At 47.4% G+C, this 17632-nt stretch overlaps 1 protein-coding gene across 10 annotated transcripts in view; it reads left to right on the top strand.

The window, feature by feature from the left end:
* The window catches only part of LOC139229753 (polypeptide N-acetylgalactosaminyltransferase 6-like), an 80636-nt gene that overhangs the window by 48933 nt on the left and 14071 nt on the right, over positions 1 to 17632 (top strand). For 4 of the 10 annotated variants that reach the window (XR_011587792.1, XR_011587791.1, XR_011587790.1 and 1 more), the window contains exons 11-14: positions 1133 to 1285; positions 3174 to 3298; positions 16752 to 17116; positions 17426 to 17563. Coding sequence is in view for 5 of the 10 variants with exons in the window: in XM_070861314.1 (XP_070717415.1) it covers positions 1133 to 1285; positions 3174 to 3298; positions 5812 to 5917 (384 nt within the window). In the remaining 5 variants the exon portion in view is untranslated. Of the gene's footprint in view, positions 1 to 1132; positions 1286 to 3173; positions 3429 to 5811; positions 6055 to 14613; positions 14694 to 16751; positions 17117 to 17425; positions 17564 to 17632 lie in introns of those variants that run through there. The other 6 variants (XM_070861314.1, XM_070861313.1, XM_070861318.1 and 3 more) reach the window with 3 other exon arrangements.

Below are 17632 nucleotides of genomic sequence, written 5' to 3'. Positions count from 1 at the left end.
TTTTGGGAGCTTGCTGTGCGTAAATTGGTTGCCGCGTTTTCTGCATTACAGCAGTGACTACACTTCAAAAAGTACTTCATTGGCTGTAAAGCACTTTGGGACATCCGTGAATGGCTCTGTCTAAATGCAAGTCTTACTTTCTTTGCTAACAGAGCACAAAACTGATTCTCACCTTAGCAAGGCCATAAAAAACACAAACCAAGCACTATGGTTTATTTCTCGAGATAATAGAATTGAAAAGTAGGGAAGTTATACTAAACCTGTATTGAACCTTGGTGAGACCACACTTGGAGTACTGCGTACAGTTCTGCTCACCATATTATAAAAAGGGTATAGAGGCACTGGAGAGTGTCATGTATGTAATCACAATGTAACACCACTGTATAGACTCAACCTAGGTGCACACCTTGACCACAAGGGGTGAACTTGTGGGAGACACTCCTTACCTGATCACACAGGTATAAAAAGGGAGGTCCCACGCAGGGTGATCGTCTTTGGAGTCCTGTAAATAAAGAGTTAAGGTCACAGAGTGACCTTGTCCCCAGAATGTGCCTCGTGTGGTTTCATACTGTCGAGTAAGGACTTTACAGAGAGGGTGCAGAGAAGATTTACAAGGACGATACCAGAAATGTGAGGGTATACCTATCAGGAAAGGATGAACAGGCTGGGTCTCTTTGAGAAAGCTGAGGGGTGACTCTAATAGAGGTCTTTAAAATTATGAAAGGGGTTTGATAGAGTGGATACAGAAAGAATGTTTCTGCTTATGAGGAAGAGCTCAACTAGAGGCCATCAATATAAGAAAGTCACCAAGAAATCCAATTGGAAATTCAGAAGAAACTTCTTTACCCAGAGAGTGGTGAGAATGTGTAACTCGCTGCCACAGGGAGTGGTTGAGGCGAATAGTATCGATGCACTTAAGGGGAGGCTAGACAAGATTATGAGGGAGAAGGGAATAGAGGGTTATGCTGATAGAGTTAGATGAGGAAAGACGGGAGGAGGCTCGAGTGGAACATAAATGCCGGCATGGACTGGTTGGGCCGAATGGTCTGTTTCTGTGCTTATAGCCGATGTAATCCTGTGATCATGTTCTCTCTCTCTCTCCCCGTTTCAACCAACCCCACCCCCCCGGCAGCATTTTGAATACACGTTCGAAGGCGAAATCCTCACTCGAGCCCCCAGCCAGCTATGCCTGCAGGCTGGGATTGTGAGCGTGCTGCTGGTCAAGTGTGCCTCCTACGGATGGGTCGTCAATATTCCGGCGGAGCAGAGGTTCGAAATCAACCAGGTGAGTGGGAGGTTTCCGGGAAGCAGGCAGCGGCCGCAATTCTGCAGCGGTCGCAGGTCTTAGAATTCCCAATCCGCAAGGTGTTCCTGAAATTCGCTCACCGACCAATCGGGGAGCAGCTGCAGAGATGGGGGTGAGAAGATCAGACATACACTGGAGGGAAGCTAAATATCTCCTGCATTTTTAGACTGGGTGGTGCAGTGGGTCACACACTGTCCTTTCCCCCTCTGGGACTGGGTGGTGCAGTGGGTCACACACTGTCCTTTCCCCCTCTGGGACTGGGTGGTGCAGTGGGTCACACACTGTCCTTTCCCCCTCTGGGACTGGGTGGTGCAGTGGGTCACACACTGTCCTTTCCCCCTCTGGGACTGGGTGGTGCAGTGGGTCACACACTGTCCTTTCCCCCTCTGGGACTGGGTGGTGCAGTGGGTCAGACACTGTCCTTTCCCCCTCTGGGACTGGGTGGTGCAGTGGGTCACACACTGTCCTTTCCCCCTCTGGGACTGGGTGGTGCAGTGGGTCACACACTGTCCTTTCCCCCTCTGGGACTGGGTGGTGCAGTGGGTCACACACTGTCCTTTCCCCCTCTGGGACTGAGTGGTGCAGTGGGTCACACACTGTCCTTTCCTCCTCTGGGACTGGGTGGTGCAGTGGGTCAGACACTGTCCTTTCCCCCTCTGGGACTGGGTGGTGCAGTGGGTCACACACTGTCCTTTCCCCCTCTGGGACTGGGTGGTACAGTGGGTCACACACTGTCCTTTCCCCCTCTGGGACTGGGTGGTGCAGTGGGTCACACACTGTCCTTTCCCCCTCTGGGACTGGGTGGTGCAGTGGGTCAGACACTGTCCTTTCCCCCTCTGGGACTGGGTGGTGCAGTGGGTCAGACACTGTCCTTTCCCCCTCTGGGACTGGGTGGTGCAGTGGGTCACACACTGTCCTTTCCTGCTCTGGGACTGGGTGGAGCAGTGGGTCAGACACTGTCCTTTCCCCCTCTGGGACTGGATGGTGCAGTGGGTCAGACACTGTCCTTTCCCCCTCTAGGACTGAGTGGTGCAGTGGGTTGAAAGCTGCCTTTTCTGCTCTGAGATTGGTACATATTGCAAAGAGAGCAAATACATAAGAGTAATGTAACGTATGCTCACAGGCTTGTCGAGCTGTTGACGGTGTCTACCGGTATGCTCGCGGCCTCCTGCGGGAGGTGGGCGCCAGAGGGTGTGGAGTGCATCATCACCCCTGGCAACCAAATTTTAATTTGATTCAAGTTTACTGTCTAAAGTTTAATTTGTTTAAGTTTGTCGGTTTTAGTGATCCCCTTTAATCAGGGGGCACTTGATTTATGGTTATCAACTAAAATAGTTGTAGAGCTGTTGTCGGTGTCCACTGGTACACTCGTGGCCTCCCGCGAGAGGTGGGCACCGGAGAGACTGGAATGCATCATCACCCCCGGCAACCAAATTTGATTTAAATTTCAGTTCAAGTTTTATTTGGAAATTTGTGTGTTCTACTGCCCTTGCCAAAAGGGGGCACTTGATTTAAATGTTCGACCAAAAATAGTGGTAGAGCTGTTGAGTTGGGAGTGGCTCAGCCAGTCGAGTAATGTTCACAAGACTCAATAAAACCCCAGCCATTTGGGTTCAGGGGGATCTACAATGAGGCAGGTGGTTGTGAGCCTGGTAGATGAACTGGTAACGTGCAGTGTGTTTGTTAAACCTTCGCTCATAAACCAAATAGTTCTTAACAGCAATGCATTGCTATGAATTCTTAAGCTAAGAACCCATGAAGCAATGATCTCCATTCTGGCCGGGAATCACGGTGTCATGACATGCAGCCCTCGCGCGAGTGTTCGGGGAGATGGCTGATGCGGTGCTCGTTGCTTTTTCTCCCCCAGGATGGCATGATACTGAACCCTGCGCTGGGCCTGTGTCTGTCTGTGAGCAGAGAAGACGTGAGGATGATGCTGTGTGACCCGGCGGACAAGCGACAGCGCTGGACCTTCGTCGGGGAAAACACCGAGTGAGCCTCTTTCCTGTCGCCGTCTGTGCAATGCTACCTGCTGTGGTGTGTGTGTGTGCGGTGTGTGTGTGTGCGGTGTGTGTGTGTGTGTGTGTGTGCGGTGTGTGTGTGTGTGTGTGTGTGTGTGTGTGTGGGGGGGGTCTGTGTGTGGGGTGTGTGTGGGGTGTGTGTGTGTGTGTGTGTGTGGTGTGGGGTGTGTGTGGTGTGTGTGTGGGGTGTGTGTGTGTGTGTGTGGGTATGTGTGTGTGTGTGGGGTGTGTGTGGTGTGGGGTGTGTGTGGTGTGTGTGTGGGGTGTGTGTGTGTGTGTGTGGGTATGTGTGTGTGTGTGGGGTGTGTGTGTGGGGTGTGTGTGTGTGTGAGTGTGTGTGTGGGGTGTGTGTGTGTGTGTGTGTGGGGTGGGAAATTATCCTTTCTTCACCTGTGAAGCTTACGGTTGCCAACTTTGGTTGGACGTATTCCTGGAGGTTTCATCACATGACCTTCCTGCCTCCAACCACCCAGCCCCCATTGGTCGCCCGACACGTCCATCCGCCCGGTGCCCCCACCTTCCCACCGCCAATCGGAAAGAACATAAGAACATAAACATAAAAAATAGCGGGAGTCGGCCAGTTGGCCCCTCGAGCCTGCTCCGCCATTCAATAAGATCATGGCTGATCTGATCTTGGCCTCAACTTCACTTCCCTGCCGGCTCCCCATAACCCCTTACCTCCCTTATCCTTCAAAAATCTGTCTATCAATACCTTAAATATATATTTATACATTGACTATTATGATTTTCTAAATGTCCTGCTACTACTTCCTTAAGAATGGACTCCAGCATTTTCCCAACGACAGATGTAGGCTAACTGGTCTATAGTTTCCCGCTTTCTGACTCCCTCCTTTTTTAAATAGGGGTGTTACATTTGCAGTTTTCCAATCTGCTGGGACCGCTCCAGAATTCAAGGAATTTTGGTAGATTGCAACCAATGCATCCGCTATCTCTGCAGCCATTTCTTTTAAGACCCCAGGATGCAGACTCTTCATGAGCCGATTGGATGAATCTTGACTGTCAGAATTTCCCATGTCTAATATTTTTAAACTAGTAAACAAACGTGTTCAAAGAATATAGAAACATAGAAACATAGAAAATAGGTGCAGGAGTAGGCCATTCGGTCCTTTGAGCCTGCACCAACATTCAATAAGATCATGGCTGATCATTCCCTCAGTACCCCTTTCCTGCTTTCTCTCCATACCCCTTGATCCCTTTAGCCGTAAGGGCCATATCTAACTCCCTCTTGAATATATCCAATGAAGTGACATCAACAACTGTCTGCGGCAGGGAATTCCACAGGTTAACAACTCTCTGAGTGAAGAAGTTTCTCCTCATCTCAGTCCTAAATGGCCTACCCCTTATCCTAAGACTACGTGCCCTGGTTCTGGACTTCCCCAACATCGGGAACATTCTTCACGCATCTAACCTGTCCAGTTCCATCAGAATCTTATACCTTTCTATGAGATCCCCTCTCATCCTTCTAAACTCCAGTGAATAAAGGCCCAGTTAATCCAGTCTCTCCTCATATGACAGTCCAGCCATTCCTGGAATCAGTTTGGTGAACCTTCGCTGCACTCCCTCAATAACAAGAATGTCCTTCCTCAGATTAGGAGACCAAAACTGTACACAATATTCCAGGTGAGGCCTCACTAAGGCCCTATACAACTGCAGTAAGACCTCCCTGCTCCTATACTCAAATCCCCTAGCTATGAAGGCCAACATACCATTTGCCTTCTTCACCGCCTGCTGTACCTGCATGCCAACCTTCAATGACTGATGAACCATGACACCCAGGTCTCGTTGCACCTCCCCTTTTCCTAATCTGCCGCCATCCAGATAATATTCTGCCTGCGTGTTTTTGCCCCCAAAATGGATAACCTCACATTTATCCACATTATACTGCATCTGCCATGCATTTGCCCACTCACCTAACCTGTCCAAGTCACTCTGCAGCCTCTAAGCGTCCTCCTCACAGCTCACACCGCCACCCAGTTTCGTGTCAACCGCAAACTTGGAGATATTACACACAATTCCTTCATCTAAATCATTAATGTATATTGTAAAGAGCTGGGGTCTCAGCACTGAGCCCTGCGGCACTTCACTAGTATTTTTCCCCACTGATATATTTTAATAAAACACAATTTTTTTTCTCAATGACCCTCCGATTTTTCTCCAGTGTCCTGGAGTTTAGTCTTTAATTCCTGGAGACTCCAGGGCCATCATGGAGAGGGTTGGCAACCCTTTGCTGGAGCTTCAAGCTTGGTTAAACTCAACTAAACCAGGAGTGTACAGTTAGGCAACAACCCTTTGCAGCAATTTTCCCTCCGAGCTGAGCGGCCACGCAGAAAATGTGCAAGGTCCTGCGTAGGCCGCTCACCAATTTCTTCGCCGCAAACTCCCGCGCGTGTGCAGAAAGTTACAGGGACCGCGCGTGAAAAGAAACAGGACAAGGCGCAGCTTACAGAGAACATTTCTTCACAGAGCGCCGATCATTCTCAGTCAAAAATGTTCTTTAATGCGTCACAGGACCAGAGTTCAGAAGTATAAAATGTACCAGCTTCGAGAAATGTCAACAGAGATATTTTAAGAATGACCAGTTGACTGCCAGTCTCTCCGCGGCCTTCCGACTACTTTGAATGTTTTCCCCACTGATTGTGGTTGTGTTCAAGGACAATTTTCCTGTGTGCCTTATTGTCAAAGATTAAACCGACCCTGAAAGTGGGAACACCAGGCTGATGATGTTATCTTCCTTACATAGGAAAGCGACATAGGAACAGGAGGAGGCCTCGAGCCTGTTCCGCCATTCAGTTAGAATCGCGGCTGATCTGTACCTTAACTCCATTTATGTGGCTTGGTTCCGTAATCCTTGCCTAACAAAAATCAGTTTAGAAATTTTCAATTGACCCCGCCCCCCCCCCCCAGCCTCTACAGCTTTTTGGAAGAGAGCGTCCCAGATTTGCACTACCATTGTGTGAAGAAGCGCTTCCTGACATCACCCCTGAACGGTCTAGCTCTAATTTTACGGTTACGCCCCCTTGTTCTAGACCCTCCCACCAGAGGAAATCGTTTCTCTCTAGAACTATTCTGTTAAATCCTTTGATCATCTTAAACACCTCGATCAAATCACCTATTAAAACAGTGGCCAGGGAAGTAAGGAAACTGTTTTGAAGATTCACTGTTGATTTATGCCATAAAGCAGCAGTCTTCGAATCATACAGCCAGTTACTCTGAAACTGTAGTGTTTAAATCTGCCGAGAAAGGATCATCTCTGAGTCACAGAGGGGGTGACCAGATTTTTTATTCTCAATTTTTTTGAATTCATTAATAGGTAGAAGATGTTAGTGCTGGGGAATAGAATACTTTCATAGTTTAGGCACCCAGCGCCAGCATCAAACACTCTCAGGGGAGGTACAACACGAGGTTAGATACAGAGTAAAGCTCCCTCTACACTGTCCCATCAAACACTCCCAGGACAGGTACAGCACAGGTTAGATACAGAGTAAAGCTCCCTCTACACTCTCCTATCAAACACTCCCAGGACAGGTACAGCACAGGTTAGATACAGAGTAAAGCTCCCTCTACACTCTCCCATCAAACACTCCTGTCATGTATCTGACATTATTATATATAACTGTATCCTAACATGCTATACATGACTGTAATAAGATATGACCTGTAACCACCAGCATACCTTACCACCGAGGGTGCAGTTGCAAGAGACAGGTATATAAGGACAGGTCTCAGGCAAGTGCAGCATTCCAGAGCTGTGAAATAAAGGTGCAGGTCCAGAGTGACCTTGACTTCACTACATGCCTCATGTGAATCTGTACTGAGGGGACAGGACTTTATAACTCCCAGGGCAGCAGTGCGGGTTAGATACAGAGTAAAGCTCCCTCTACACGGTCCCATCAAACACTCCCAGGCAGGTACAGCACGGGTTAGATACAGAGTAAAGCTTCATCTACACTGTCCCATCAAACACTCCCAGGGTAGGTACAGCATGGGTTAGATACAGAGTAAAGCTCCCTCTACACGGTCCCATCAAACACTCCCAGGGCAGGTACAGCTCGGGTTAGATACAAAGTAAAGCTCCCTCTACACTGTCCCATCAAACACTCCCAGGGTAGGTACAGCATGGGTTAGATACAGAGTAAAGCTCCCTCTGCACTATCCCATCAAACACTCCCAGGGTAGGTACAGCATGGGTTAGATACAGAGTAAAGCTCCCTCTGCACTATCCCATCAAACACTCCCAGGGTAGGTACAGCATGGGTTAGATACAGAGTAAAGCTCCCTCAATCTATACTGTCTCATCAAATAACAACAACTTTCATTTATAGAACACCTTTAATGTAGTAAAAGGTCCCAAAGTGCTTCAGAAGAGATTGATCAACCAAAATGTAATACCGTCAGCTGAGGAGATATTAGGACAGGTGACCAAAAGGTTGGTCAAAGCGATAGGTTTTAAGAAGCGTCTTAAAGGAGGTGAAAGATTCAGAGATGCGGAGAAGTACAGGGAGGGAATTCCAGAGCTTAGGGCGTAGACAGTTGAAAGCACCAGTCGTGCAGCGATTAAAATCGGGAATTGGCAACACGCCAAAATTGGAGGAGTGCAGAGATCTCGGGGGGGGGGGGTTGTAGAGCTGTAGAGGAGGTTACAGAGATAAGATGTGGTGAGGCCATGGAAGGATTTGTAAACAAGGATGAGAATTGAAAAATGGAGGCATTGCCAGTCTGGGAGCCAGTGTAGGTCAGCGAGCACAGGGGTGATGGGTGAAGGGGACTTGGTGCGAGTTAGGATATGGGCAGTAGAGTTTTGGATGAGCTCAAGTTTATGATGGGTGTCCGGCCAGGAGAGTTTTGGAATAGTCGAGTCTAGAGGTAACAAATGCATGGATGAAGGTTTCGGAAGTGGATGAGCTGAGGCAGGTGCAGAAACGGAGACGATCTTGGTGATATAGCAGGTATGGGGTCGGAAAAGCATCTCGGGGTAAAATAGGACGTCAAGATTACGAACGGTGTGGATTCGCCTTAAATAGTGTCCAGGGAGGTTAAGAATTGGCTGCAGACCTGTAGGCAGAGGTAATTATCAGTGGTTGTGGAGCTGCTTGGAGTACAGTTTTCAGTCATGTCCCACAGGTTTAGGGGCCTTTGCTTTTGGCTATCTTCATGAATGATCTAGATGTCTGTGTTGGAGGAATGATCTGCACTTGCCGAGATGGACCGTGTTGTGTATGGAGAAAGAGTCAGACTGAACACTGTGAGCTCAAAGTACAGTGTGACCGTAGTCTTTTATTGCAAGTCTCCAGAGTGCCTCTCCAACCTGTGAAGCCTCCTTAAATACCTGTGCTCCCAAGGGATTATGGGATCCCTTGGGACTCCGGGGAATGAGCCCTCTGGTGGCTGTACAGAGTAAACACAAGTCCACATATATATCAGACCAGATGGTCTTTTTCCTGTCCGATATTTTCAGATGCCTGTACACTGTCCCATCGCTCACTCTCAGAGGGAGATAAATGAGCAGAGTAGAGATACTCAGACAGGTGGATATCATTGGCAGCAGTTCTCGATTTGAAAGAAATCAAGAGAAAAGGCAGGAGGATCGACAAGATTGGAGAGAAGAGGAGGCAAATTCAAACTGGAGTGGTGATGGAGCCTCGAGGTCAAAAAAAGAAAGTAGAGAAAGCAGTAATTTATGAAACAGACTGGACAATGGGTCTGTGACAATATTCAAAGTTTTTTTGGTGCCTAAAACAGCCCGTGAATCCTCAGCAAGTGTAACAAACAATTCGAGCCTTTGGCACTTGGCTGACTTTACATTTTACATTAGTACTGCAGCACAGAAACAGACCATTTGGCCCAAGAAGTCTATACCGGCATTTATACCTCACACCAGGTTGAAATGTCTGGGAATAAACTGAGGCTATTAGTGAATGTGCTTATTTTACAGCAAGTATCAGCCATGGCTCAGTGGGTAGCACTCTTTCCTCTTGTGTCAATAGGTTGTGGGTTGAAGTCCCACTCCAGGCTGACACTCCCAGTGCTGTACTGAGGGAGTGCTGCACTGTCGGAGGTGCCGTCTTTTGGATGCGACGTTAAACCTCGTCTTCTCCCTCAGGTGGACGTAAAAGATTCCATGGCACTATTTCGAAGAAGAGCAGGGGAGTTCTCCCCTGGTGTCCTGGGCCAATGTTTATCCCTCAATTAACATCACAAAAACAGACTATCTGGTCATTGTCACATTTCTGTTTGTGGGAGCTTGCTGAGCGCAAATTAACTGCCTTATTTCCTACGTTACAACAATGACTGCGCTTCAAAAAGTACTTCATTGGCTGTGAAGTGCTTTGAGGCGTCCTGTGGCCGTGAAAGGCACTGTTTAAATGCAAGCCTTTTTTTTTCCACTGTAACACCCGCAGACACAGTTTCAAACTCTTTCACCACAAAGGAATCAGTGGAAGTAAGTGAGCCTTAAAAGAACTGTGTGTAAAATGTGGGCCCCAAAACCCTTTGCAATGTCTCACTGGAGCCGGGATTCATTCACCGGATGCCTGCCTCTCTCCTGCGGTTGTGCCCACACCCAGGTGGCCCTGGAGAAGGAGCACGAATGAATTAATACACTTGAGGATTCCGTGACCACAGGAACTGGAGTTGTGTAATGGACTCAGGTGATTACATAGAATGACATACAATTTACAGCACAGAAACAGACCCATGCCGGTGTTTATGCTCCCCATGAGCCGCCTCCCAACAACAACTTTTATTTATATAGCGCCTTTAACGTATTAAAACATCCCAAGGTGCTGCACAGACGTATTATGTCAAAAGATTTGACACCGAGAGAAATTAGGACAGGTGACCAAAAGCTTGGTCAAAGAGGTAGGTTTTAAGGAGCATCTTAAAGGGGGATAGAGAGGCGGAGAGGTTTAGATACAGAATTCCAAAACGTACAGCCTTGGCATCAGAAAGCACGGCCACAAATAGTTGATCGATTATAATCAGCTCAAGAGGGCAGAATTAGAGGAGCGCAGACATCTCGAGTACAGATATCCCACTCCGTTTCACCCTATCAGCATTTCCTTCTATTCCTTTCTCCCTTGTGTACTTATCTAGCTTCCCTTTAAATGCATCTATGCTATTCACCTCAACCACTCCCTGTGGTAGCGAGTTCCACATTTCACCACTTTTTGGGTGAAGAAGTTTCTCCTGAATTCTCTGTTGGATTTATTAGCGGCTACCTTATATTGATGGCTCCTCGTTCTGGACTCCCCTACAAGTGGAAACATCTTCTCTGCATCTACCCGATTGAACCCCTTTGTATTTTATAGTTTCTTAAACACTCGTAGTTCAACTCAACTATTTATTTGGGAGATTTCTGACAGCCATGTGGAGATTTAAAATGGCGTTCCTTCACAGACCCACTCTCTCAATACAGCTCCCTATACTTCCCAGATAGAGGGCGCTCGACCAGGCCAACATCCCCAGCATTCAAGCACTGACCACACTCGATCAGCTCCGCTGGGCAGGCCGTGTTGTTCGCATCCCTGACACAAGACTCCAAAAGCAAGCACTCTACTTGGAACTCCTTCACGGTAAACGAGCCAAAGGTGGGCAGAGGAAACGTTTCAAGGACACCCTCAAAGGCTCCTTGATGATGTGCAACATCCCCACCGAAACCTGGGAGTTCCTGGCCAAAGACCGCCCTAAGTGGAGGAAGTGCATCCGGGAGGGCGCTGAGCACCTCGAGTCTCATTGCTGAGAGCGTGCTGAAATCAAGCGCAGGCAGCGGAAAGAGCGTGCGGCAAACCAGTCCCACCCACCCTTTCCCTCAACGACTATCTGTCTCACCTGTAACAGGGACTGTGGTTCTTGGGTTGGACTGTTCAGTCACCTAAGAACTCATTTTTAGAGTGGAAGCAAGTCTTCCTCTATTCCGAGGGACTGCCTATGATGATAAGATAGAGGGCGCTATACAGTATATCAATACCTCCTAGCGAGAGATTCAGGAGATTCAAGAACTAATCGACTGCAAACGCAGGGCATTTCTGAGCCTTAAACAGCAACCCAACTCGGGAGCAGGAAAGCAGCATTACAGACGGCTAAAGGCTAAGGTCCAACAAAAAACCCGGGACCTAAAGAACATGTGGTGGATGGAGAAAGCACAGGAGATACAGCAGCTGGCCGACAGCCATGATGTGCGAGGATTCTTCACCGCAGTCAAGGCCACATACGGACCGAACTCCCAAGGCCCCACCCCACTCCTGGCCAAGAACGGGGAAACACTCATCAAGGACACCGAGGCAGTCAGGGCCCGCTGGAAGGAACACTTCGAAGATTTCATCAACCGAGACTCTGCCTTTGACTCGAGTGTTCTCGACTCCATCCCGCAGCCTGCTACCCACCATCACCTCAGTGAGACCCCAACACTGGTAGAAAAGGCCATAACACAGCTAAAAAACAACAAGGCTACAGGAGTGGATGGAATCGCTGCTGAGGCACTGAAGTATGGCGGAGAGGCACTCCTGGCGCGAATACACAACCTCGTCTCTCTCATCTGGAGGGAGGAGAGCATGCTGGGAGACCTTAGAGATGCAGTGATCGTTACCATCTTTAAAAAAGGGGACAAGTCCGACTGCGGCAACTACAGAGGAATCTCCCTGCTATCAACCACTGGGAAAGTTGTCGCTAGTGTCCTCCTCAATTGTCTTCTCCCCGTGGCCGAGGAGCTCCTCCCGAAGTCACAGTGCGGATTTTGTCCCCTACGGGGCACAATGGACAAGATTTTTGCAGCGCGACAGCTGCAGGAAAAAAACAGGGAACAGCACCAGCCCTTATACATGGCCTTCTTCGACCTTACAAAGGCCTTTGACACTGTCAACCGCAAGGGTCTACGGAGCGTCCTCCTCCATTTCGGATGCCCCTAAAAGTACGTCACCATACTCCGTCTGCTCCACGACGACATGCAGGCCGTGATCCTTACCAACGGATCCGTCACAGACCCAATTCATGTCTGGACCGAGGTCAAACAGGGCTGCGTCATCACCCCAACTCTCTTCTCAATCTTCCTCGCTGCCATGCTCCACCTCACAGTCAACAAGCTCCCCGCTGGAGTGGAGCTAAACTACAGAACCAGTGGGAAGCTGTTCAACCTTCGCTGTCTCCAGGCCAGGTCCAAGATCACCCCAACTTCTGTCGTCGAGCTACAGTACGCGGACGACGCCTGCGTCTGTGCACACACAGAGGCTGAACTCCAGGACATGGTCGACGTATTTACCAAGACGTAAGCGACCATGGGCCTTACGCTAAACATTAGTAAGTGACAAAGGTCCTACACCAGCCTGTCCTCACCGCACAGCACTGCCCCCCAAACAGCAAGATCCATGGCGTGGCCCTGGACAACGTGCACCACTTCCCCTATCTCGGGAGCCTCCTATCAACAAGAAGCATTGATGATGAGATCCAACATCGCCTCCAATGTGCCAGTGCAGCCTTTAGTCGCTTGAGGAAAAGATGCTGAAGATCATGCCCTCAAAACTGTCACCAAGCTCATAGTCTACAGGGCCGTAGTAATACCCACCCTCCTGTATGGCTCAGAGACGTGGACCTTGTACAGTAGACACCTCAAGTCGCTGGATAAATACCACCAGCGATGCGATGTCTCCGCAAGATCCTGCAAATCCCCTGGGAGGACAGACGCACAAACATTAGCGTCCTCGTCCAGGCCAACATCCCCAGCATTGAAGCACTGACCACACTTGATCAGCTCCACTGGGCAGGCCACATAGTTCGCATGCCAGACACGAGACTCCCAAAGCAAGCGCTCGACTCGGAACTTGTCCATGGCAAATGAGCCAAAGGCTGGCAGAAGAAACGTTACAAGGATACCTTCAAAGCCACCCTGATAAAGTGCGACATCCCCACTGACACCTGGGAGTCCCTGGCCAAAGACCGCCCTAAGTGGAGGAAGTGCATTCGGGAGGGCGCTGAGCTCCTCGAGTATTGTCGCCGAGAGCATGAAGAAATCAAGCGCAGGCAGCGGAAGGAGCGTGCGGCAAACCAGCCTCCCTGCCAACTCTTTCCCTCAACGACTATCTGTCCGACCTGTGACAGAAACTGTGGTTCTCGTATTGGACTGTGCAGCCACCTAAGAACTCATGCTAAGAACATAAGAACATAAGAATTAGGAACAGGAGTAGGCCATCTAGCCCCTAGAGCCTGCTCCGCCATTCAATAAGATCATGGCTGATCTGGCCGTGGACTCAGCTCCACTTACCCGCTCGCTCCCCATAACCCTTAATTCCCTTATTGGTTAAAAATCTATCTATCTGTGATTTGAGTACATTCAATGAGCTAGCCTCAACTGCTTCCTTGGGTAGAGAATTCCACAAATTCACAACCCTCTGGGAGAAGAAATTCCTTCTCAACTCGGTTTTAAATTGGCTCCCCCGTATTTTGAGGCTGTGCCCCCTAGTTCTAGTCTCCCCGACCAGTGGAAACAACCTCTCTGCCTCTATCTTGTCTATCCCTTTCATTATTTTAAATGTTTCTATAAGATCACCCCTCATCCTTCTGAACTCCATGAGAGCACGAGGAATAGAAGGATGTGCTGGTAGGGTTAGATGAAGTCAAGTGGGAGGAGGCTCGTGAACCAGTTGGGCCAAATGGCCTCTTTCTGTGCTGTACATTCGATGTAAAAATGAGTAGCCTAACAGTGATTCTATTACTAAGAGTGGAAGCAAGTCTTCCTCGATTCCGAGGGACTGCCTATGATGATGATGATGACCTCCGAGCTAGAGGACGCTATACATTATCTCGTTACACCCTTCATAATTTTGAAGACCTTTATTAGGTCACCTCTCAGCCTTCTCTTCTAGAGAAAAGAGCCTCTATTATTAGTTTTTTTAAAAACCAGTTTCCTTTGTTTTATGGTTAGCATTTACTACTTGTAGCCCCTCTAAAAAGAAAGGAGGCACTTGTGTTTGATGTTTTTACTAGTTTGATGAGAGTGGGTACAACCCAGTGCCTCATTATTGGGTTCCATTGATGAAAGGTTTCATTCATGCATTGCAAAAAAAGGACCCCATTACAAGCACTTGTCTTCATACATGCCTGTGCAAAAATTTACAATAAAAAAAACCAGATCCGTCGACATAAGCAACGAGGGTTTTTTTTTTAACTGAAAAAAGGTCCAATGGAAACAGATAATTAAAAAAAAAAGAAATCGACGGGTAATCTTGGAGCGGGCAGCTGCGGGGGCTGGGAGGGGTCCTGATGGCCTGTGGGCGCCACGTGGTTGTGAAGCCCTTTAGCAGTGCGCACCTCTAAATCCAGTCAGATGCAGTTTGGCGGAGGGAGAGTGTGGAGAGGTAAGGGGAAAGAAGGAGGGCAGGGGGTGGACAGATAAGATAAGATGTTGGGGGTGAAGAAGAAATTGGGGGGGGAAGGAAGGAGCATAATTCATAAATTGCAATAATTTTAAATTGTTTAAGAGTTTTTTTTTGGTGAGATCTGCTCTCAATGGTGGGGGGTTGAAGATTGCTGCCACAGTCCAGGCTGGTAACCCTCACTGCATTTTAAGGCTGCTTATATTTTAAACCAGCTGCAGTTTTTGCTTAAACTTTGTGTTAATACTCCCTGGTTATTTTTAAGCTCCAGGAAAAAGGGCAATTGTACTAGGAGAGATATTCAGAAGCTCACTTTATTGCTTCAGACTTTATTAAGTTTATGGCTTTGCAATAGAGCATGATTTAAAAAAAATACAGATTGTTGGATTTTACTGCATTGTGGAGAAAACATTTATAATATATATTATATAATTTTAAAATCAGAGTATGATAAAAATGGCACCATGTCCCTGGGGTTTTTATTTGAAAAATAATCCTCCAGGTTTTTTTTTTTAAAGCTTGTTTTTAATCTTTTAAAATGTTGAGAGAACTTGCTGTGAATTTGAGACTTGAGGTTTGTGTGTGTGGGGGAGGGGGTGGTTTAGTTACCATGTGGGTCCAGTTTCTGCCGCCATTGTCTTGCCTCAGTTTGGTTGATTTATATTTGTAGACCTGCCGTGGGTTACTAAGGCTTGGGGTGCAGTGAAGGTTTTAATGGACGAGTTTTTTTTCCTCCTCCTGTCTGCCCCCGGCCTTTGTCTGCAGACTCTGCTTCAGAGAGTGGGGAGGCAGAATGGGATACTGTGTCCTTTGTAGCAAGTCTCTTGCTCCTCTGGCCAGAGTCGGTTTTGCTGGCAGGAGTCCGGCTATAAAGATTGTCAGATATACCTCCTGCCCTCTTTTTTTTTTTATTTTTAAAAGCCATGTTACCAGCCATCACTGATTGATTAAAACTATTTTGATATTCAGACACTGCCTTCAACTTCACATCCTCTTTTTTTTTTAAGGGAGAACTTGCTGGCTTATTAGTAATGATGGAGAATGTTGGAAACAGCTAATGTATTAAGTAGTATTTTGGATACATGCTGGTTCCCCCTTTTTTTTAATTGAGCTTTTTTGTGTTAACCTATTTAAGGTGCACTTTTTATAATCTGGGACTTAAATAAGCCTTTGGACCATCAGTGCTGCAGTAAACTTAAAAAGAAAGACTTGCATCTCAGTAGTGCCTTTCATGATCACTTGACATCCTAAATCACTTTACAGCCAATGAAGTACTTTTGGAATGTAGGAAATGTGGTGGCCAATTTGCACACGGCAAGCTCCCACACACAGCAATGTGATAATGACCAGATAATCTGTGGGGTTTTTTTTAATGTTGATTTGAGGGATAAATATTGGCTCAGGACACCAGGGAGAACTCTGCTGTTCTTTTGAAGTAATGCCATGGGATCTTTTATGTCCACCTGAGAGGGCAGACAGGGCATCGGTTTAATGTGTCAGTTGAAAGATGGCGCCTCTGACAGTGCAGCATTCCCTCAGCACTGCACTGGGTATGTCAGCCTAGATTATTTTTTGTGCTCAAGTCCCTGGAGTGAGACTTGAACCCACAACCTTCTGACTCGGAGGTGAGTATGCTACCCACTGAGCCACAGTTGACACGACCTGACTACCTTCCTGTGCAAACCTAGGCAATTGAGTGCTTGCGGGAGGTGAGTGGGAGGCCCATCGCTGTCAAAACTAGACGCTGGCTTTGTCCAGCTGCCACATGGGTCTGTTTTTGGCAGGATAGGGAGAAACCACTTGAGCTAGACTTTCCATTATCATTGCTATTGCTCAAAAATGGGTGATATTTCCGGCGTTAGTGGTTGTAATATTTTTCGGGATCGCTGGAATATCGCCCATTTTAAAAACCACTAGTTTTGCCTTTTTAATTTGGGTGATAGCTGTAGCGATGTGAAATGGGTGAGAGCGATGTATTCCATTGTGCAAAGCCGGTGTCCATAGCAACGGCCGTTCTGAGCATGTGTGCTTTTCTTTTAGGTAATTAACTTTCCCTGCGATTCAGGGGTCATCTGTGCATGCTCAGGAGACAGAGGGGGAAAGACTGACCGCATTATTGTTGAGGCAAGCAGAGAAAATTAAAAAAAAACTGATACTAGAATGGAGATGGATTATGAGGAGTTGGGAGTGAGTGATGTTGGTGAGGGGAGTGATTTTGGTGGAGGTTGGAGGGAGAAGGAGAGCTAAAAGATTTTCTGAAGAAGCAAATGCTGCCCTGGAAACTTTGTGGGCCAACCCCCCATATTCCAAAGAATCTGGACGGAGATCGTCGGAAGTTGTATCATCGGTGGCCCACAATGTCCAACAGCCAAACCAGTTGGAATGACCTGGTTGACTCTGAAAGAGTAAGTATTCAATTTAGTAAATTTGTAACTAATGCAATGACTCATTAATTAAAATGTAAATCTGCCTGATTGTACTTAAGCTGGTAATCTTGGTGTCATGCATTAGTTCCTAACCACTATCTTACTGAATTTATTCTCTGACTAGATATAACCATACATCAATTGCATACAAAGTGTATTGGCCTATAACATTTAATTATGACAAGGGCGATGACTAATTGTGGATTATAATATGTTTAATAGTATCTAGTAATATCTGTAATAGTACCTCGGCAATTAACTTATGCCATGCTCTTGTCACCTTTGTAGAGGAAGATATCTAAGAATAGAGCTGAGCGCAGCTACACAGAAGGAAGGCCTGCTGAACTATGCCAATTAACAGACTTGGAGGAGCAGGCCTTGGCACTTGGTGTGCACAATCGTTCGGTCACCCGTGGTGGTGAGCAGGTGAGGTTAATAGTGACATTTAAGGTTTATTAAATATTTATTAAACACTCAGTACTGCGTGTAATATGT

The sequence above is a fragment of the Pristiophorus japonicus genome, chromosome 19 (genome assembly GCF_044704955.1).
Source record: "Pristiophorus japonicus isolate sPriJap1 chromosome 19, sPriJap1.hap1, whole genome shotgun sequence".
In the NCBI taxonomy this organism is placed as follows: Eukaryota; Metazoa; Chordata; class Chondrichthyes; family Pristiophoridae; genus Pristiophorus; species Pristiophorus japonicus.
The sequence above is the reverse complement of the archived record's forward strand: the minus strand, read 5'-3'. Positions and strand labels throughout refer to the sequence as shown.